General features: G+C 30.8%; 3 protein-coding genes across 3 annotated transcripts in view; all 3 read right to left on the bottom strand.

Annotated features, from left to right (window-relative positions):
• The window catches only part of LOC107194634 (elongation of very long chain fatty acids protein 7-like), a 9618-nt gene extending 4497 nt beyond the window's left edge, over window positions 1-5121 (bottom strand). The window contains exons 1-6 of the mRNA XM_015584282.1: window positions 5056-5121; window positions 2838-2886; window positions 1744-1934; window positions 897-977; window positions 632-794; window positions 192-331 (exon numbers count right to left, since the gene is read on the bottom strand). Of these exons, the coding sequence (XP_015439768.1) occupies window positions 192-331; window positions 632-794; window positions 897-977; window positions 1744-1934; window positions 2838-2886; window positions 5056-5121 (690 nt within the window). The remainder of the gene's footprint in view (window positions 1-191; window positions 332-631; window positions 795-896; window positions 978-1743; window positions 1935-2837; window positions 2887-5055) is intronic.
• A 6374-nt stretch (window positions 5122-11495) lies between these two features.
• Window positions 11496-18545, bottom strand: LOC107194802 (cysteine sulfinic acid decarboxylase-like). Its single transcript, XM_015584505.1, has 6 exons — window positions 18238-18545; window positions 16386-16632; window positions 14951-15158; window positions 14468-14844; window positions 12914-13105; window positions 11496-11735 (listed from the first exon to the last, which is right to left on the bottom strand). Exons 1-6 carry the CDS (start codon window positions 18507-18509, stop codon window positions 11562-11564), a joined length of 1470 nt encoding a protein of 489 aa, XP_015439991.1. The 5' UTR covers window positions 18510-18545; the 3' UTR covers window positions 11496-11561.
• Window positions 18546-19138: 593 nt separating this feature from the next.
• LOC107194942 (protein UXT homolog) lies at window positions 19139-19573 on the bottom strand. The gene has a single exon (XM_015584652.1). The coding sequence runs from the start codon at window positions 19571-19573 to the stop codon at window positions 19139-19141; it is 435 nt and encodes a 144-aa protein (XP_015440138.1).
• Between the last annotated feature and the right edge of the window lie 3172 nt (window positions 19574-22745).

Here is a 22745-nt window from a genome sequence, read left to right as displayed (position 1 = left end):
ATATACATATACATATACATATACATATACATATACATATACATATACATATACATATACATATACATATACATATACATATACATATACATATATGTATACATGTACATATACGCATACGTATATGCATTCCGGGCAACCATGTGCAACGGATGCCAGATAGTGAAGTCAAATACAAAATGGAAACATACCATTTGTAATCCCGTAATGTATTGTTTCCAAGGCGCGATCCTCTTTTGCATTTCTGGACCCAAGCAGGCAAGGAGATAATAGGTGTACATAATCACGTGCACTATGCAGTTTGGCATAATCGGGAACGTCCACATGCCCCCTGCAAATAACATGGTTCTCGTTCGAGGGGAATCGTGGAAATTTACAGCCGAATGGAAAGTTGAGAATCGTTTGGAAATATTTCAGCAAAAAAAATATTTTGTTCGTATTATTGAAAACTTCGTTACTTGTTTCGTTATCATTTTTTTGTTCATTTCGCTTTGGGACACGTCGAGCAAATTAAATTATTCGAAATTGATTTGCAGAGGAATACCAATGAAATGAAAAGAGAAAAATAAAATAATAGATTTTAATTGATTTAAATTGATCATAATCGGTGAGTGAGATATGATGGATTTACCTGGAACGAATTTGCACGTTATCCACGAGAGGAGAACCGTGGATGTATGATGATAAATGTGAAGAAACGATGCTTGACTGAACTTCTTTCTGAGAATGAACATGAGAGTATCGCCCAGCTCGAAGAGTTTCAGTATTAAAAGCCTCCATATCCATCGTGCCATCTGTTAAAAATGGTATCACTTAAGTTAATAATTACTCTTATGATTATGATATAATCTCTACTGGTGATACTTTTACATTTCTCCATGATGCTTACTACTTACACGATAAGACTCAGGATCATGTGAAACAACATGAGTTTCGCATCCTAAAGATAATTTTGTTGTGAAGCCAGACGTAAGCAGCTGAAAATTTTATATTCAGTTGTTAAGTAAAATAACAAATCATAAAAACTTATTAAAACATATTAAAATTTAATTAGACCATCAATAACACTTCTGCTATTAAAAAAAAGATTTGAATTGACTGAAATATTGTCTCAATGTTGAGTATTTTCTGCTACTGAATTTACTTCAGGTATGAAGCAATGTTTTCAGCATTATACATTCACCTTCATTCACACATCTTCGTATTTTCTGTTAGAATTTAATATTCATTTCTTATTTACATGGTTTCAGAGTAAATTGTTATAAATAGAATCAGAATAGACAAATGTTTCAAACTGGTAAAAAAATTGTCTGTTTGCGAAAAGGAATGTTCAAATGGCAGAACATTGGAATAACAAAATGTAAAAGCAGAACATTTAATCAACAAAAGTAAAGGTTCTATTGAAGTTTCAATGTCTATAGTTATAAAGCTTTTATTTTTAACATCATTTAGTGCTACTTAATGGCCAACATAATAATACGGGAAGTGAAGTACAAACTAGCCACTGTAAATAATCGTAATATCATATCAATTACTTTGTATAATTGTGTTACATAAATGGGGGCGACGCGTCGCACGGAAATACTTTATTAAAGTTGTACCGTAGGGGGCCGTGTAATATGTTCAGTACCTTGCAAAGTCTCGTTTATCTCGAATTTTTCCTGCATTTACCAGAAAGGTCGGAAATCTTCATTACTGTGTTGAATAATTAAACTAAAATTGAGCTATTTTTATTATGCTTACCCCATAAAACACTGCAGCACTTGCGGTCGCCATAAAAATGTTATAAAATATCATGACCTTGTTCAAGTTGAACGGCTTTCGGTTCTTCATATAAAGTGGACCGAGACGAAGAACAAACGCGAGATAAAAGGATATAATTCCTAACAATGGAACTGGGCTGCCCATTAAGAACCAGTCCGCTACCCTAGGATCTAGACAAAAAAAAATGGAGAAATATGAATATAACGTTCTATTTAATTAATTATTGTCTTCCTCGTAATAATCATGAAACGTAATTGTCGTTTAAGTTGCACTTTGTTGTTCCTTACGATACTAAAATTTACTTTTTATTCGGCTTTATATTACCTTTTATCTAAACAATGGGAGAAAGCCAACTTTTTTTTACACAATTGTGCATGTAAATGTACACTAAAGATTTGAACACTTTTACAGTGAAATGTTACGTATTGAGAAAAATTGCCGATTTATAGAGTTCATTAGACTAGAGAAATTTATGCACATTCACAATTTTAGATATGAATATTTAAAAATTAAAATAGGACAGTATTTCAAATTCTCTACTAAAGACTTTACTACGTCAACAATAACGCATAAACAGTATGAAACTTTATTAAAATCTTTATTTTATTGCATTTTCCAAGTTAAGGAGTGTTATAAGTGTGTAAACATCCGCAGTCTAGTGATTATTATAAGGAAGTAGTTAAACTGTGGCATATGCGTTGCGGATTATTTAAATAACCGCAGAAACACGAACCTAAAGAACTAGGTTTTTCTCTTAAAATCGTTATTTTCGTGTTATTATTAAAAAAAGAAAGCATAAAGATGTGTGTGTGTATATATATTATAATTTGTTTTGTAACATTATCGTGTGTAATATAACAATTTCTTTTTAATTACTATTACCTTACGACTTCCTTGTTATTCGGCAACTAATAAACAACATTTTTATTTTCTTATGTAGATGGATGTGTGGTCCTTAGAATGTACAGTATTGGTGGTACATGTAGATATGACAAACAGGATTGTAGTAAATAAAAAGAATGCGTAGGGCCATTTAATTGTAAATTTAATTGCGAATTATTAGGATTGATTACCTGCCACGTCCTCCATAAGGTATCGATACGTTTCCAGCAGACCCACATTCTTGAAACAGCAAACATGTTATACATTAAATTATTTTTAATAATCTAGATAATAGGTATCTACGTAAATAACATTCGGAAACATAAAAATATTCTTATTATAATACAAGGTCCAGGTGTAAAAGAATGTTAGTAATGAAACCATGATACGAAAGAAAAATTAAACAACTTAGAAGGACAAAGAACAATTTCTTTTAGTTTAAAACTTCATTCAAACAAATCAAAAATACAAGTAATAAAATTCTATTGAAACTTGAATAAACTTTTGAAACCATACATATGGAAAAGATGCCCCTGAATTAAAAAATAAAAAATTTCAATAATACAATGCAAATAAACCTTTCAAGCAACTTTAACTCTGACAAATTGTTCTGGACATAACGCTTCCTAAAATCAGAAATTTTATGATATTCGCTGAGAAGTAAGTCAAAGTGTAAACTTTAAAGAAGCTACTGCACTAAAGTAGAACGAAGGAGCAAACAGATTGTTCAGAGTGTGATTCCATGCTCCTTAATATCCATCGTTTCATTTTACTCGAAAGTTTCATAGTACGAAAATTCGTTTCAGTACTTTCTGTGAAAATCCTTGTTCAACTTACTAATTTGCTAGATTACCTTGAAAGGTGCTGAAGACATTAGGCTAACATTGATGGGCTGCTAACGTTTGAACAACCAAAAGAATTATCTTTTGGATCTGAAACTTTATATCATGTTACGAACAAATGTCGAATTAACAAAGTGGAAACAATGGTGTCTGATATGGTTCTTTAAAAAAGTTATCTTATTCTTTAGATACTTCTACACAAATAAAATGCATTTTCAAGTAAGAATAGCATTTGTTAAATGTAAAAGGAAAAAGTACGGCTTTCAGATGACCAATTATAAATTTTAAAAAGCTTAGAATATTAAAAGTGATGTTTTCCTAGTTTGTCTGTTCTAATTTATTGAATAAATGCATGAAATTATTTTTCAAACAAGATGTCTTACATTTTTGGTCACTAGATTACATATGTACCTACATGTAAATATAAATACACTCGCTTCATAAGGAAAACACTAGATTAATTAATTCTTTTGGCTGTCACCATATGTACTTTGAATATAGCTGTCACTTATTTATATTTTCATTCAAACAGTGGAATCCTCACACATCCGTATTTGTTTTTGTTTAAGTTATATCAGAGTCAGAAATCATTACGTCATTGAAATAACATTGGTCTTTACGTAGTACATTTTATAATACACACATTAAAAAGATTTCGTACCGTGCATAATATTTAGAGTTTAAGATCAAATACAGTAAAATTGAATTTTTCGGGAGAAAAGTCAGCTGCTGCTCTATTTTCCTGTTTATAAATTCAAAATACAGTTTCTCACAGAAGTATCCGTCCACCCCATACGTACATTATACTTTACACATTTAATCGATATTGAAGTTAGGAATGGTAATATTTTAGATTAAGATGCATTTAATTGAGAAACTACACATAGTATACTAAAAACAAGTATTGTTATCAGTGGAAGTAGTAAAGGAACGCGTACAAAACTGTCAGCACAAAATGAGTGTCTATTTTAAAGGAATTTATTTGCAATAACTTTAATACTTTGTTGGATATCCCGATAATGTTACCATAAATGTCAATTTGTTATGCATAGATCAATTTTGTATACATATACGTTTTCTGGTACTTTCAGCAATACATATACTTTCTGAACTACACCATGTATAATTTCTTAGTTAAAAGTATTCTAATCTAAAGTATATTAATGAAACTTTATACTGTCATAAATTGAAGTTATTAAATTTAACGTTAACGTTAATCGAGTATTTAAAATATGCTGAACGTAGGAAATATATAAATACTTCTGCGAGTAACTGTAAGTTACTTAACATCAGAAGGTGTAGTTGTGGAAAGAACACTCCGTACAAGTACGCATAGTAACGACGCAAACTTTTCCTGCAGTGTATAATTTGGAACAATCTATAGTCCGTATGAAACATTCAGAATTCTAAATGCGGAACATTTCATACTGAAATAACAATGTACCATAAAAAAAGACACAAAATATTTCGTGGCCCTTAAGTGTTATTAAATTGTGCAAAAAGAAATCGTCTGCGTAGATTAAAAGCAGTGCTTGTAGAAACGCTTAAAATAATAAAAAGAACTTACCTGTGGCACGTGAATTGGAAGAACTTGCCCATCCTGGCCGTCGAGTTTACAGATATCGACTGACATTCGGGTTACGGAACGATTCGAATAGTGACTATCGACGTTAACACCGTCTTTCACGGCAGCAACCTACTGTCTAAGTTCATCTACAGGGCAAGCACCCCTAGCAGTGACTCAGAGACAGGAACGTAACACACAAGCACAGTTCCCTGTAAAGGGTTTCTCGCACACCCTATCTTAATACGATAAAGAAAACGCGTTCAAGACCTGTACAGTGAAAGCATATTTGCATATTTACTATAGTTTTTCATTAGGCCATATCTTGAAAATCGTTAAATACTTTAATTATCTAAAATTTTTTAATGATTGCTTTTATTATTCTTTCTCGTATTTAATCAATACAATTTCTAGTGTTTTAACTTGTCTAAACAAAATTAATATATATTACGTCAGTAATATTAAGTGAATGCTAAAGTTTTTATAAGTCACGCTCTAAAAGAGTAGACTACAAATAATTGTAATTACATGTTACTAATACTTTAATGAAGTAAATAATGATTCTTTTGTAGCATATGCATTTGAATAGAAATTTGTATTCTGATAAACAAATTTTCAGTTTATTTAATAAAATCATATTAGAAATTTACAGTTTACCACAAACTAACATAGCAACTTCTCCGAACGGATCACAAATATTTTTTACAGTGTTTTCAAAATCTTTTTCAAAAGCTCATTTTCTATGTTATTTCAGACAATAAAGCATGTTCAATCGTGTCAATTTTCCTTCTAAGCAACAATTTACTGTGTTACATTGACATCGATACATAATGTATTGACATAATTGTTGTTACCGCAAAACAATGACGACCACATGATCTATAGAAAATCCATCAAAACATTTTTGCACTGACTCAATACTTACTAGACTATGGATCTTCGCGAAATCACAATTTTGCATTTTCATTTGCCGCACTGAAATGAATTCAAAAAGTCATTTCCATTATTAAAGCTTTTAGTGAATCCAGTACAAAGTAAAAGTTGTATCGTTCTTTATTAAAATTTTTATTACATCGTACATATCGTACTGTGCATATTCACGTGTACCATGAATGAATAAAATCGATAACGACAAGTACAAGCAAATAATGGTTTTTAAATACATAATCGATTTATTCGAAATAATAAAAGTTACAGAAAATAAATTAATGTAATGGTAATTACAATTTTAAACATTCTAATAAGAAAACCTTGGACGGAATAATTCCCTGTAGCAATATTAGATGCATCTTAATTCGATTAATAATAGAATTTATTTGCAAATCTAAAGCTAAAATAAACTGCGAACCAAAGAACTTCGATGCAGTAGCGGTTTTTATCTGTTTTGTGCATAAAGGAGAATGGTTATTTTCGACCCAAATTCTTTTAAACAAAGAAGTATATTGTGATACCTAATATGGTGATCTAATTAAGAAATAAGATTAAACATCAGTTTCAAAATTAACGAAAAAAATTGTTGAATTTTATGAATACATTTTAATTTAATGTGCAAGAAATCAACAAATTCATTTCTACTGTTTCATTAAAAATAAAGAAATTGAGTAGAAAAGAATAATATTGGCATGTTTAACAGACTTGTGACGGCCATATGTATTATGGTAATATACCTTTGTCCAATTCTGCAATTTATAGGTCATTGTAACACAGAATCCCATGGTCTGTGCTGATCATGAATACCATTCGATTACCATAATCATTATATCTGTTTTTACAATTAATTATGCATAAATGCGTTGGAAATTATTCGTTGGATTCGATAATATTGGTAATTAAATATTAAGTGTTTCATTAACGCGCTTTCGCTATAACTAAAATGCAAATCTATGTGATAAAAATCCCTTTCAAACTAAAATCGATAGAACTTTATGGTAGCGCATTAACGTGTTAATGAAGTTATCGCACCAGTTCATTTTCTATGGTTCTGCACTGAAACATTGAACCATACTTATTGTTGTATTTAATTGTATACATATACAGCGGACTTTGCTCGTGTACGAAGTATTTTGGGTGCTATTGAAACTTAAGATTCTATTCAATAAAAGAGATTTTCATAACATTCAACACAAAAATCTAATATGTCCTGCAATTCCTAACTTAAAATTTTTATGGATTCAATGATTTGCAATCTAAGTGTTAAACTTGTAGCTTAACTGGTTCCAAAACCGTTCATTAGAGTTGATACAGTTCACATTTATGAATGTAAACAGCCATTCATTAATCATAATAGTAACTGAAATACTGTCTCTAAGGTTTTGAAACAGTCTATAAGAGACTAAATAAGTTATTCATAAATGAAACCTAATTTCACAATCCAATTTCATGTAGTATAGCAAAATCAAATGAAAGCTTCTTTTTAAATCATTTAAAAATTCACCTGGTTTACGGCAAAAATTCTCGGTGGGAATTTGGGATGAGATTCATAATATTCGACAGATAATGAATTAAAAATATTGAAATGTATAAAGACAGATTAAAATCCAAATGGTTAATTAATACAAACTTCTAAATTATAGAAATCGTTCGTATACCAATTTAATGACTACAGAACGCTTAATATTCCATTTAATTCCCTTAATTCGAATCTTTCAAATGCGTCGCATAATTGTCAAAAATGTGACAGAACATGTAATTAAAATTAATATCTAGTTGTTACCGTCAAAATATAAAAGTCATCATTTGATAACTTCCATAGAAAATTAATATTTTTAGAGTTTCTAGATTTAAAATGATGTTGATGCTCGACCAAATACACCCACAAATGTTCTACTATACATATTAACAACTACAACATTTCTTTTCATAATTGTTTATGCAGTGCAACAGAAAAAATTGAACTTAACCTGAAAATCATATCCTATTTCACTATTATCCCAAGATAGTGAGGCCAAACTTGGCTAAAAATGTTATAGAGAAGTATATTTCTTCTTATCAAAAACTTGTGTGAGAGGCACTGATGCCATCCAAAAACCTCTCCTCACCTAGAATTATTAATCTTATAAATAAATAATAATAACACAGAATACTAAAGTCCATATTCATAATTTACGAGGGCCTGATAAAAATATCCTATTAAGTCAGCATGAAAAAGGAGGAGGAACGGTTATAAATATTTAAGAATATGTAGTATTCAATACAGAGAACAAAAAACGCATTGCATTATGTATTCATAACTACGTATTGGTGAAATTATGATAATTTAAAAATTTTAAATCCACCAATTATTCTCTACATTGATCAAGTTTAACTATTTGATCATTTTTACAAATCCTATAAATTTTACAATGTTACAATTTAACAATTTAACAATTTTACAAACTCTTATGTAAGCAAGTATTATATTTATAAAAAAATAATTTCTAAATGTTTTAAATTTTGATCACATATCAATCATCTTAAACACATTGTACTGAGCTCATTTGCAATACAGGCCACTAAAACTTTTGTTACAATTACGATAGACCTATTTTAAAGACACAGCAGAATTGCGATCGTTACATTATTAATACGAGAATACTTCATTTCTATTACACTCTACAATATTTATAAAGTATACAATTAATTTATTAGTAAATCAAACTTGCTGAAATATTTATCGTAAAAGAAATAAGTAATCACTACTCATTTTCAAAATTTAGTCAACCTACTTAAAATTTTCTTCATCCCAGGAAATCATTCATGTAAACACCACTTGCCATCATTTAACTGTGAAAGACAATCTTCCAAAATAGAACAAATACAATTTCACAATTTTAACAAAATTTTTACATGAATTTAATTTTATCAAGCTTTAGGAACGATTTCATGAAAGAAAGAATAAATTTTTTTCTTTTCAAATTCAAAGAACAAGAAAGAAATTATAAGCTGTTATTTAAAATATTTATTGTTGAATGCTATTAGACAATTGGAAATATTTGTTTTGGAGGAAGTAAATACAAATTTGTCATTTTCAGTTTATGTTTAAACTTGCAAATCCGAGTTAAAATGAAAAATGCATAATAAATATATTAAACACAATAGTGGATATGCCTACAATTGTACAACAATATACATTCTATTACACAACACTTTTGTGTAGGAAGGTATGGGAAAATGTTTTTTCAAAGAATCTGGAAAGATATATACTTAATCTTTTCTATTTAACTGGACAAAACATTTAATAAGTGAAAACAAATATAACATAAAAGCACAGCGTATAGACCTATTTTGCAAATTTATATTAAATGGATAATTTCTGTACATTGTGTGAAATAATATTCTTCAATTTTTAGAATTAAAAGCAGGCTTTTCTGTAACAAAGGAAATTCGTTCGAAGTAAACGAATATATAAATTGTTTTATGTGTCAAACCGATTTCTGAATCCACAAACCAATTTTTATCTTACATATAATTCTTGATATATAATTTTATTCTTCAACAACACGAACTACATTAATTGCTGTGAGAACATGTAATGAATTAATTAGAAACTTATAGAAAGAAGACGGAGTAAATAAAGATCTGCCTTTAAAATAATTAAAATATAAAAGATAAAAACGGAAACATACTTTTACAAATGAAGAAGAGGAAAAGCTATAGATTCAGAAACAACCAATGTTAATAACATCTTCGATTAATTTGTCTAACGATTCTCAGTATGGGATGAATCAATGAAGAAAAGTTATGTTTATACATGTATATCGGAAATATTTTAATCGAACAATAAAGCTTAAAAAAGTTACAAGAATGTGGCATGTGTTACAAAGTTGACTGGCGTGTCGAAGTAATCTCATTCCCTTGAATAATCCTCCATGCAGAAATAAGTGTAGAAAAAGAAATAGTGGAATCACCAAACATGCAACTATAAAAATGTCATTACATCGACTTAAATTTGACGGTAATAGAAGAAATACAGTATTCTTATAAAATGGTTCTCAGCCAGCTGTTAACACTTTCTGATTCGAGAAACGTTTATGTTACTATGATTGTGAGATAACCACAATGTGAATCACGATTGAATGTCGTTTCAAGACGATTTATTCGAAAAGGACATGAAGAGACGTCAGCTACGATAGATTGGAATATAGTCGCGGTAACAAATCATTGTTCTACATAATACGAACGCAGTTCTACAGATATACATAGGGCTTCTCTATATGCTGCCACTTGTATCAGGATTAGTTGTCGGGTACGTCGCGACGCCGCGGGCTCTGCGACGAACGTAGTCACGAATTGACTTCGTACCTTGACATCAGAAATTTAGTGCTGGTCCTAATCAGATCAACTGCCTGGTAGGTTTCGCCTAGTTAACCTAGAGGAATTGATTTTCGTGGCCAGAATTCGTTATTTCTTTCGCTGAGAAATGGTTGGGATCTCTATTGTCATCACACGTAAAGCTACGCTAAATCGAACATTCCTTTGTACATATTCTCTGAAAATATAATGTTTGAAGACTATCACAGGCAAGTTGTATTAAAAAATGTGTGAAATTGCTAAAATCATACCTTCTTGAATGATTTTATACAATGATATTGCACAGGCGTTTTCTTTCAAATCTTTTGAATGGAAACGTACAAATTTTTAAACTCAATAAAATTCAATTCAAGTAATAACTTCTACTCTTCGTAACATTTTGAGAGCAGACTCTCCTTCTGTGTACTAAAAATAATCAGAATTAAAAACCTAGAAGACAAGTGTTCTCTTACCTTTATAAAAGTTGGAAAAGTATGACACTAAAATTTCATGTCATTTCGTCCATTTTCGTCCTTTTCATGAAAATAAATTCTCTATTCGCAGAAAATCGTAATGATTGAAATTAAACTTCAATCAGTGGTTTCACAATATTCTAAAGATAAATATCTCCACGAGAAATTTTGAAAACTAAGTTCATTGTAAAATTATTATACTAATCATCTGACATAATATAGAGGGTGTTTGTGAAATGGTACAGCCTAAAAAGAAGTGATTCTACATAAAAGTCTGCTGAATACGCGTACGATTGTATAGAATTTGACTAACGCGTCTACTCATTGCATTCCATTTCTACTTATCATCACTATGAATTTCATTCAGATGAATCTTGAACCTTTATTATCTTGGAAGAGCTGCATCGTACAAAAAAATGTTATCCTACATTTTCGACTTATTTTCACATGCAGAATGACATCCTTTCGGGTTGTACCATCATTGTGGAAACACCATGTATAATAAATTATGAATTTTTCCCCTATTATTTATTACTACTATGAAAATATGCGTGCTAAAACTTAGTCATCATTAACCTGAGAAACATATTTGTTGCGCTCGTCAAATAAGTTAAATGTAAATATTGCAGATAGGAAATAAATAAAATGAAACCTTACTTTTATGATATGATCAACTGTTTCATTTATTTGTTTCGAAATTTATATAACACTAATTAATTTCTGTACATTCAACTATATAAGCGTCATTTTTGTTGATTATACATAAAGTCACATGGATTCTCCAAGGTTTTCCAACTCATCAAAGACATAGTAGATATCCTCTGTATCTACTCCCGAATTTTGAATTACGAATCTGAAGAAATTTGGTTTTTCATGAAGTGGTTGGTAGTTGATCATTAAACTACCCCTTTTGGTCATCTTTTCTTTTAATTTTGGTGCAACCTAATTAAAAACAATAATTACAAGGCCCATTTTTTAAATAATTAACCGTTATAAATAATTAAAGATTAGTACATTAAACCTATCAGATGTCAATTTACTTACACTATGCATAACAAATTTAGGATACCGATCCTAAGTTTGTGATGCCACAGACGAGATACACATCTTGTCTGTGGTTATGCACGATATTCTTTGCACCGATTGTTAGCAAAAAGAAAATTTACTTCATCGACTAAATTATGTGCCTACAGTCGATAAGTGGAGAAAAAGTATATATCAACAAATGTTAACATAGTTTCCTGCAATACCTATTGATGGCATGATAGTTCTAAAGCTTATTGAAAAAATATGAAGAAACATTACTTGCTTCAAAAGGCAAATTAAATAAGTGCATTTACACATACGCTCCTGGCGATCGCGCCCGGCGTGCACGCCAATCAAATCTGTCAATTTTTACATGCCAAACCAACTTTATGGTTTGATGTATAACCACGCGAAGTTTGAATCGATCGTTAAAAACATATTTTATTATTAACATGCTACCTTAAATACTACGTGCCAATGACAATTTTTATTCGTTTTAAATTTACACTAATTTCACCCGTATTTCCTTTCCCTATTACATTCAACCATGTTGCACATCCGATTCAAACTTCGCGCGGTTATAAATCAAACCGAACGGTAGTTTGGCATGTCAAAATTCAGAGATTTGATTGGCATGCAAGCCGTGCGTGCGCGCCAAGTGCGATATGCAATGCACCTAATATCGCTATGTTTCTATTTTTCTATCGAGATAAAAATATAATTTTAATAGAATTATTAGTAAAAACTGTTTTCTAATATCCATCAAGAAGTACACATTGGAGACACAATACAAACTCCAAATTATAAATCCTTTATTAAAGTTAGACAAATATTATAAAACAATGTAGAAGACATGAAACATGATGAAATTTTAATACTTATAAGTGTAAATAACACTTATTATACTGATTAATATTAGTCATTTTGTCCTATATTAAATAGGAAGAATAAAACATACAACTTAAACATTCCAGGAATAAATCGATCATACCGTGATCTTTTGAACACTTTAAAAACTGGTATATACCAATTGTTACTTTAAATAGTATCACTTTTACACTTAAGTTTTTATTAGAAAAAATTATTTTACTTACTGAATTTATTTGTTCTTTATAATTGTATAATGAATACTGGCTTCTCAAAGATGGTGGGATAAACCAAAAACAAACATTTATAAAACACGAATCAGTTACTAATTCAAAACCATCTCTTTTCTCTACTTCTTCTTTAAACAGAGCCGAAAGTGTCATCAAATGGTTGACATGTTTTTCGAAACCTGAAGTACCCTAAAACAAAATATCAATGAAAGTAACACATAAATAACACGCAATTTCCGAACAAACAGGTGAACACAGTATGTGGTATTAAGTAGCATAATAAGCATTACATCCTTATTATAATTTTATTTTTAAAAATTAATAACTTATTAAAGAATGTGCTTACACGTTGATGAAACTCTAGAATGCACAGTAGTTTTAGGAAATGATAAGAAACTGTACTGTTATTTTACAAGCTATTATATATTACGTACTAACAACCACCAAAGATTATTAACAGAATTTACAAACTGTTATAGTAAAACATAATATTTAAATTGTTATTTATTTAATGTCTCTTATTGCATTACATAAGAAACTACATTTCTTAGTTGAATTAATTTAGCAAAATATTTCTCAAAGATACTTGTGAGACAGTCATGCAATATTGTTCACTCTATTAATAATCATTACTAAAAATATTCAGTTAATACAGAAATATGCAATATACTGGATATTTCTTTCCTACTGATTACAATTATTAAATACAGCATAATTCATGACAGCTTTCATGGTAACCCGTATATTACATAGTGAGTGATAAATTACTCATTATGGTAGATATGTACCCAAAAATAATTATTCATATAGTAATAATTACAGAATTGATTTCATACTTCTATATAATACTGTATTTTCTTAAGTATACCATACACCTCTCAATAATGTGTTAAATAATGAAGAATTATCTGACAGAGTTGATCATGTATTTTAACATGTATGAAAGCAGTGATCTTTTAAGTACTTTCTAGATGTAAATGATATAAATATATGATTTAAAAAAATCCAGTTGAGACTAAAATGTGTTGATGATTATTTAATGTAGAAATACTTGACTAACAGACAAGAACTGTGGAAGTTCCCAGTCCAGAAGCACTGCTATCGGCAGACCCCTTTGAGAATTTCACAAGCTTCCTTTACAATCTTGAAAATCTAATGAATAGGTGGAGTATGAACATTCTTTATTCCTACCAGGGGAAAGTAATGTATGCACAAGTATACTGGCAAACACTTGAAATATGGCATATAGACCCTTAACTTCTCCAGAATGCACCGCAGCTGCAGCTTAAGCCACAAAGTACAAGGCGCACAATTAAAGGAAGATCAGGGGAAAATCAGGGGAAAAAGTGCTACCAAGGCTAGTTTTCTAAAAATTTGCATAAGTGGTTGAAACTTTGAAATTAATAAGGGGAATAGAAGAACCTTTATGGCGTACGAGTAAGTCTTATCTTTTGTAGTGAGCACATTGCATAGAAGATACTTAAGAAACGAGCTTTCTTTCATAGAAAATATTTTGACTAAACTAAATGAATAACTTGTACACCAAATTACCTTAGCCTGCCACATGAACCAAAATTTTAATGTATCTGGTCTGCGTCCACACTGCAAATACTTGTCTCCAACATCTAAGTCTGCAGAGTAGAATTTATCTTTTTGAAAAAGATAAGAGGCCTGCTGGGAATGTGCATCTTTAAAAATATTCTGATGCCTAGTTAGAAGAAGTGAACATTGTTGAGGAACAGCTAGTAATTTATGTGGATTAAACAGAATGGAATCTGCTCTTTGTATTCCTCGCAAAAGGACACTGTGTTTTTTACTGAATATTAAACCACCACCCCAAGCTGCATCAACGTGCATCCACATATTGTATTCCTGACAAATGTCTGCAATTTCGATTAAAGGGTCAAAGGCACCCAATACTGTCGTTCCTAAAAATAATTATTATTATACATGTATATTATTTACAATTATTTTTTGTGTAATATACGTTTTACATCTTCGGGCATAATAATTTTGCAATGTTCTTTAACATACCTGCAGTGGCGGAAACAGAAAACGGATAATTTCCTTTCTTTTGTTCTTCAATTATGTTTGCCCTCAAATCAGTGATATCCATTTTACCAGAACTGTCGGTTTTTATAAGAATGACTTTCACATCACAGACATTTGCCCACTTTAGGACCGAATAATGTGCATCTTGGGACGTGAAGAGCACCAGATTGGAAGATGATATTCTTTTACTCTAAAATGTAAATACATTAATACATATTAGTACAACTGCAACAAAAATATTATATCTTCCATGTGTATGCAATATAAAGATAAAACGTAATAACTATATTGATTATACATTATGAAGTATTTAAAACAGGATATCTGAATAAATATTTTACTTTTAGTCATGAAAAAGAACTTCCGACAAAAAATACTTGGCCTCAAGAAGAACGTCCACAGAATGATGTTTTGTTATAGATATACTTCGATTCAAATAACACAATATATTTTTTCATTAGTGATAATCAACTGTTTAATATTATTAGCGTTAAAAATTACTCTTACAATAAGCTCTTAAAAATTACTTTTTAAATTTTTGTCTAAAATATTTCTCTCTGTCATGAAAGACAATGTTGTATATTAAACACACTGTACGTAAGTCATATTAAAATTTTAAATAAGCCAATCTTTATTCTATCCCCGATATCTTAATACCCAAAAATCTAAAGTATCAACAGTTATATTTACAAAATACGTATTATAAATTAAAAGAAATAGAGATACACTTGTTAGACAAACTTTAAACAATTGCTTCCATTTACGAAAGATAAAAACTAAGAATTTAATTAAGTAAAGAATTAAGAACTACGACTCAGATAGCACATGACGCCTTGAAGACAGCTTAAACGCGCCTTAGACCTAAAATAGCCGTAAAGAAGGCGTTTTTAAGACGTCATGTGCTATCTGGGGAGTAATTGGTGCTAAAAATATTAATTTCGAATCGGGACAAAATTTATTGTACAACTTGCATGATTTCATCGCTTCCAATTATTAAATGATTCGAAACTATTAGGGCCCAATGTATGGTAATGCTTACAAATATTATTACAAATAATAAACTGGTAGAAGGTATAGTAAGATATATGGGAATCAGATATCATATCATGAAACAATGTTTATTATAAGCAGAAATAGTGAGTAATAGGCAGACACATTATCAATTGCATTAGAAAGCAAACGAAATTGCCGAATTTTAAGAATAAAATTGATCATAATAAGAATTTCATACAAAAAATGTTATTCAATAGTTTTACTGTCTTTGTTATGTATAACTAAGTTAGGTTTACGTTGTACCATCAGTTTAGAAAAATCAGATACATTAAAATATAAACTGTATAAAAATTTTAAAAAATTCCCACGGTAAACTTTACCTTCAGTTCATGTCGAAATTATGTATGGACAAATTACTACTTACGCTTTGCGTTGTCTTCCTGAACCAAAACCGGGCCAAATTAATGGCGATGCCATTAGAGAAAGAACCTCCTGGGCAGAAAAGACCATCTCCAACGGTAGCACCATTTTCATCCTTGTAAAACATGCTCAGCAATTTTGTAATCACAGTCTTCTCCATTAATGTTAAAACCGGTGCCACCTCATAAGTGTACACCGAAGAGTTTAATACATCGGTGAGCCATTGTCCGGCTAACCCATAAGGATCCAATCTGTGTTATATAAAACTGTTCGCATAATGTTGTATATGAGAATAATTCTGTTAACGAAATAACGATGATTCTTTTCAAACTTCTGAAATTCTTTGACTTATCAATTACACAAAAGAATTAGATACGTTTTCATCAACTTTGGTATTATAATACATACTAATACATTAAGTTGGTGTAAAAGGTTTATCATTTTAGTATGCTTACTTTAGTAGTCTTACTTTAAATAAAATTGTCCGTATGATGACTAGTTATATGATTTATGATATACTATAAAAGTGTCAAATAAAGCATACAAGTATGTAGCGCTTTGAAAATACTAATTTCGTTTCAAGTTAACATGGAATCAGCGAACTTTATTAACAATTTTAACTCATAAAAATATAGTCAAATATACATGTCAATAAAATTGGTCATTTGATATACAACAAGCAGTTGATACGACGTAAAAACTCTTAAAAAATCGCATAAAATTTACATTAAAATATCGGAACATTAATTGCGAATATCATTAACCTCCACTCAAATACCTACTCATGAGATTAATATAAAGTGAGAGCCACGTATTTTTTTACTGTAGAGTGTGAAAACAAAAGAAATTGTATTTCCTATTTTTACATTTAAATTTCTATTAATTTCTTTCAAATAGAGAGACTCATTAAACATGTATAATAATTTTTAATTATACTATACATTGTAATATATATATATATATCAAATTTACAAGTACTTTCGTATCTCGTTAAAATTTAGAGTGTTTATGTACCTTATCGTCTTAAGAAACTATATATTGTTTCCATTTTTCACTTCGTAATGAGTTACAAAATACATAATCTATATTATAAAATTATGCAATTATGATAAGGAATACAATTTTTTCTCAATTGACTATTATTTTCCCGAGTATTTAGGGCCCTTTATATACGAGAAATCATTAACATTCGAAGAAACCATTAATAGAGCAATCAATAGATCTAGTTCAACAGTGTAGGAACTTTTTTAAGCAAATTATAAATATGTTTCTAAAATGTTCAAAAATTTCATAACCGGGTGAAATATCAGTTATAAGAAAAATTATATTTTCTATAACAAAACATGATTTCAAACATTTTCATCATTTCAGAAACAACAAATGCACTAAAGACATTAATTTAACATGCAAATATAAAAATTAATGCAAGCATATCGCATATCCGCAAGAAAAGTGTCACAAATCAAAAACGTAATTTTTCAGGAGAGCGAAAAAACTAATTCATTCACGTAGCACTTCATATATTAAACAAATTGACACTATGCACCATGTCGCTTGAAGTATTGAACTTCACCTTGTGACATTTTCCTGAATGGTGGAACTACGTATTGGACGATATTTTGTGCGATATAACGTCATTAATGATTAGTACGTACAATAGGTGCAACATTAAATTCTTAATAAAGACATTTATAAGATCATGAAAGGAACATAGTCATTTTAATGTTGTGTTAATTATAGTAAGAGTAGATCTTCATTCTTCAGTTTTGTACTATAAGTAACACGTGTGACGTTAACTTTAAAAAAATGAAACATTTTAAAAATAAAGATTGCAACATAAACATTACATATCGTACCCAGAAAATAACTGATTCATGAAGTAAGGATGTCCAGTTTTAATGCTATATTTAAAGACTTTGCTAGCGATTTCCAAGAGATTATCCTGGCTCCGTGGCCCGTCTTGCACATCGAACTTTATGATGTCTTGCAAGTGAGCTGGATCCCTCCATCTCAATACAGGATTTTCGCGGGACACACTTTCGAAGGTGCTATCGATTAAAACCGTGATAAGTTTCTCGAGGAATTCTTTGTGCTTTTCTACGCATGGTATGCTACGCCAATCCGACATGAAAAGAACGTTTCGTGCGAGAAAACTTGAGAAAACTACACGGAGGAACGAACGTACTGATCCCCTCGCGGCTGACCTCTATCATATATAAGCAAAGCCCAAGGTCCTCGCAAATTCACATAATTGCACGTAACGAGGAAACAAAAGCACAACGTTTGGACTACGGAATTAATAGGGCACATTGAACAGTCTGCATTAAGGTAGCACCCATATATGAATTATGCAGAGCAGTGCCAGTAGAGAGAATTATAAAGGCAGTAAAATTTTAAGACTGAATACACAATATTTATTCATTATGATTTAATATGTACAGACAGTTGACACAAGATTATATACAAGAGCAAAGTTACAGAATTATACTCTGTGACAAAATCTTCTGCAATTCGTAGATACAGTTGACTTGGTTTTCTTAGTTACAGGAATACATGTGACGTAGACAACCAAACTCAATCTTTTAGTTTGTAAAATATATTGATATGACATCACTTAAAGTGATAAAATATAATTATCAGCATGTTTTACAAATTGAAAATTGAAATCCAAGTAGAAGCCTTTTCTACATTTACATGAATAAGAAACTAATCAATTCAGCTGAATGTATTTTATATATATATAATAACATTATGGAATTAATCTTTGAAACCTTGCAATTCCCTAATACCAAGAAGAATTAGTTTTATGTGAGCATTTGTTTTTGCTATCTCTTTGCGAAAATGTGCAATCTGCTGTTCCAGCAATTTAATTCGTACATTGATAATTGTTAAGGCATCATTTAGAGCAAATTCCACATAATGTCCCAAACCAATGTCCAAGAGGATTGTGGATGCATCAGGAACATGTGCCTCGATAAAGAAATTTTGACCAACATCTACTTGGGTTTTAAAACCATTTTTATCAAAGTCATTAGTCTGAAGAGTAGTAATCATAGACTTCAACTGCAGGAACTCAGCAACATCTGCATTTTTAGTGTCAAGCTTCTGCTCTAATTTAGCAAGATCTTCTCTTAATACATCATTGATAAATGTTTCAAACTTTAAAATCTTTTGTTGAATATCAGGATTCATAATCGAACAGGATCTACAACATACAAATTACAAGTATGCTAGAAATCGATTCCCTACTATTACGAAGATATGAAAAATAGTTGGAGAAAGTGTTAAAAATAGAGGTTAGATTTACTGTTTATTCCACTACCGTGCATGTAAACGTTACATTCATTTTATTAGTTAACTCACTTACCTGAGATAAATTGAAAACCAAAAAATTTTCGCACAACACTTTGAATCATTTATGACTGAGAAAATGAATTTAGAAATAAAAAGTCACTTAATTTTTAGATTAACGTGTATATAATCATAAACATTACCTAGTAGCTTTAGTTTCAATATTTTTATTTATCATTCATAAGCTACGTTTTACGAAATTTATTGTTGGATGTTTTTAACATGTAAATAAATAAAATGTTAAACACACAGTGTTTAAAAAGCATAACTAGACATTCGTCAATGTGCGCCCAATATTCTTTTGGTGGCGACAACCTGAAACTTATCACTCTATTGATACAGTAGGTTTCTGTAGAATAAACTACATATGCGCTGTTTTTAAAAAATTGTACATATTGTAAAATGTAAGAAAGAAAATGTAAGTTAATTTTTGTAAATTTAAAATCATTTAACCAGCATTAAAATGAAATATGGTCAGAACAATATAAAATTAAATACAATTGATAATTACAATAGACATTCGTTTATTGCTGACCCTTTTATTGTAACATGGGAACGCCCTTCTCACACGTATTTCTCACACACGTGCGCGCACCCCACTCTATCGTCCAGCACGCCCAGGACGGAATACATACGGTGTCGCGTTTCACTCGTATATTTCATTACAAAAAGCGAAGTGTATATAATATTGTTTTAATAAAATGTTTCAATGTTTTTAGATGTTTTCAGTTATAATCAACTACATTTCGTATTATGCTTAATTCATATTGAATATGAGTATGTAGTTATGTAAGTAGATAAACTTATAACAAAGTTAGTGTTGGGCTTAAGAATGTTAAATGTCTTTAAGGTGGTTGATCATAGAAATTGAAAAGCTGCAAAAAGTTAATAATTCATACATATGGAGTTTATACATGAAATTAATACCTATTAAAAAAAATGTGTGTTCCTAGGGCGTTATAGTGCAAAATTTATTACAATAGTACAAAATAAAACTAAACCAATAATACTGTTTTACATAAATGATTATTCGTATAAATATTACATATATGAAATAATTAAAAATCTCAACCTGTATATAATTGTACAACTATTTCTACTTAAGAAACACTTAATTTTTTCAGTATATTCTCTTAAATTTGTTACTTATAATATTTTACTTCCAAGACACTTCTAAATATATGTATAAAAGTATTAGTAAATGTTTAATTCTTTGTCCAGTGATCTGTACTGGAAAATATTAACAGAAGGTTCTCAATAATAAAATCATAGAACAATAGGTTTGAATATCTTGAAGATAATATGAAAATTTAACGTTGAGTATGTCATGATGACTGATTATGAGTCAGAAATAAAATATTATACCTAATAAACTCAATGGAATGAAGTTAAAACATTAATTGTCTATTAAACTGAAATGGGTGTACAATTATACATATACAGGTTGAGCTTTCCTGTTACTCCATATTAGTAGCATCTAAATGAATAACTTATTTTTCTGGAAAAGTAGTCACATTCGTTAGAATGGAGGAAAGAGGAAGATATTCCTCGAATCTAATTTTAAGATACATACAAAATTTGACAGGCCCCTCGTATATAACGCGTATGACACTAAATATACTTTTTACATATATATTGGACATTGTTTAAACGGTTGTTAATTTTAATATTTATTTATAGTAACCGTATGAACAATATTTGTTATTATATTTTCAGATAAATCCACCATTCGTTTATCCAACCAGAAATCCAATATACTGTACTTTTACATGAGGAATTACCTCCTTCAGGGTTGTACTACGGTTTCGGAAACACCTCATACACAGACTGAATATCATCAATGTAAGGTACTTTCGTATGAAAACGAGAGAAAATTACGGGGAAGATGCGCGGTGCCTATCATCATACCATAAATTAAAATGCTATTCCCAGATGAAAGCGGTCGAATGTGTGCGCGTTCATACTATAACCACGTTGCATTAAAATTTATGAATCAACTGATCTAGTAACGCAGGTTCTCGGTTTCCAAAGACGACCGGCCATTACTACACCCGGTATTCCGTTAATTGGCATGATAATTTGGTAATTTGCGAGCATATGACCACGCAGTGTCGCAGCGCGACAGCACGTGATAGAAATTTATATTACTGGCAGCACTGGGATCGCACAATGATCACGAATACCTTAGCCCAGCTGACCGTATAATTATTCAGTCACGCGCAGATAAGTATGCAACTAACAATTTAGAAAATACCAGATTCGCGGTGAAGAAGTAGTCATTTCCATATTTGCTTCACGATGCCACGATTTCGTATCGAGGCCTTCCCAGTATAGCTTTTGGTAGCAGTAACCTGATTCGAGAAGGAAGTGGAAACAAAAGCTAGTGCATAAGAAATTGAGCTTAATCCTATAACACTGAGTTGTACCGCAGAGGAGATATAGAATAGACCTAACATCTTATGCGACTTTGTGTCGCATATTCTGAAATATCATAGACTATAGGTATATAAGGGTGGTCCACATAACTTGTTCACCCTGAACGACTTCTAAAGTATGCATTGTATAAAAAAATTTCTCTAGAAAATTTGTGTGGTTTGGAAGGATACATTATGTGATATATATATTTTTTTGTAGGTGAAGACGTTTCGGAGATTTGAAGGCAAATTGCCAGCAATAAATGACAAAATTGTCCAATAAACCATAGCCACCTGTTTCCGCATTTGACTTGGTTTTGGAGGCAACGTCAGCTGACAAAATGGTAAAGCAAATTGTCAGAAAGTTTTGCAACATGACCTATGTCAAATTGAGGGTCGGGTGGCGCGATTCACAGGGTCACAGCCGCGATGACCCTCGCGTCGCCCGCGGGGCATCCGGGCCGAGGAGGTGGTACTCAGGGTACCACCTCCTTTCGCGGTCGGCCCACGAGAAGACAGCGTCTAGAGGTGGCCCCTCGACGCTATAGGTAAGAGGTGGTGGGACGGCATTACAGCCGTCCAGGGTGGGGGGGGGGGGG

Source organism: Dufourea novaeangliae, unplaced genomic scaffold (genome assembly GCF_001272555.1).
Source record: "Dufourea novaeangliae isolate 0120121106 unplaced genomic scaffold, ASM127255v1 scaffold8, whole genome shotgun sequence".
NCBI classification, from domain to species: domain Eukaryota; kingdom Metazoa; phylum Arthropoda; class Insecta; order Hymenoptera; family Halictidae; genus Dufourea; species Dufourea novaeangliae.
Note: the sequence above shows the minus strand (reverse complement) of the source record. Positions and strands in the feature narration are given on the sequence as shown.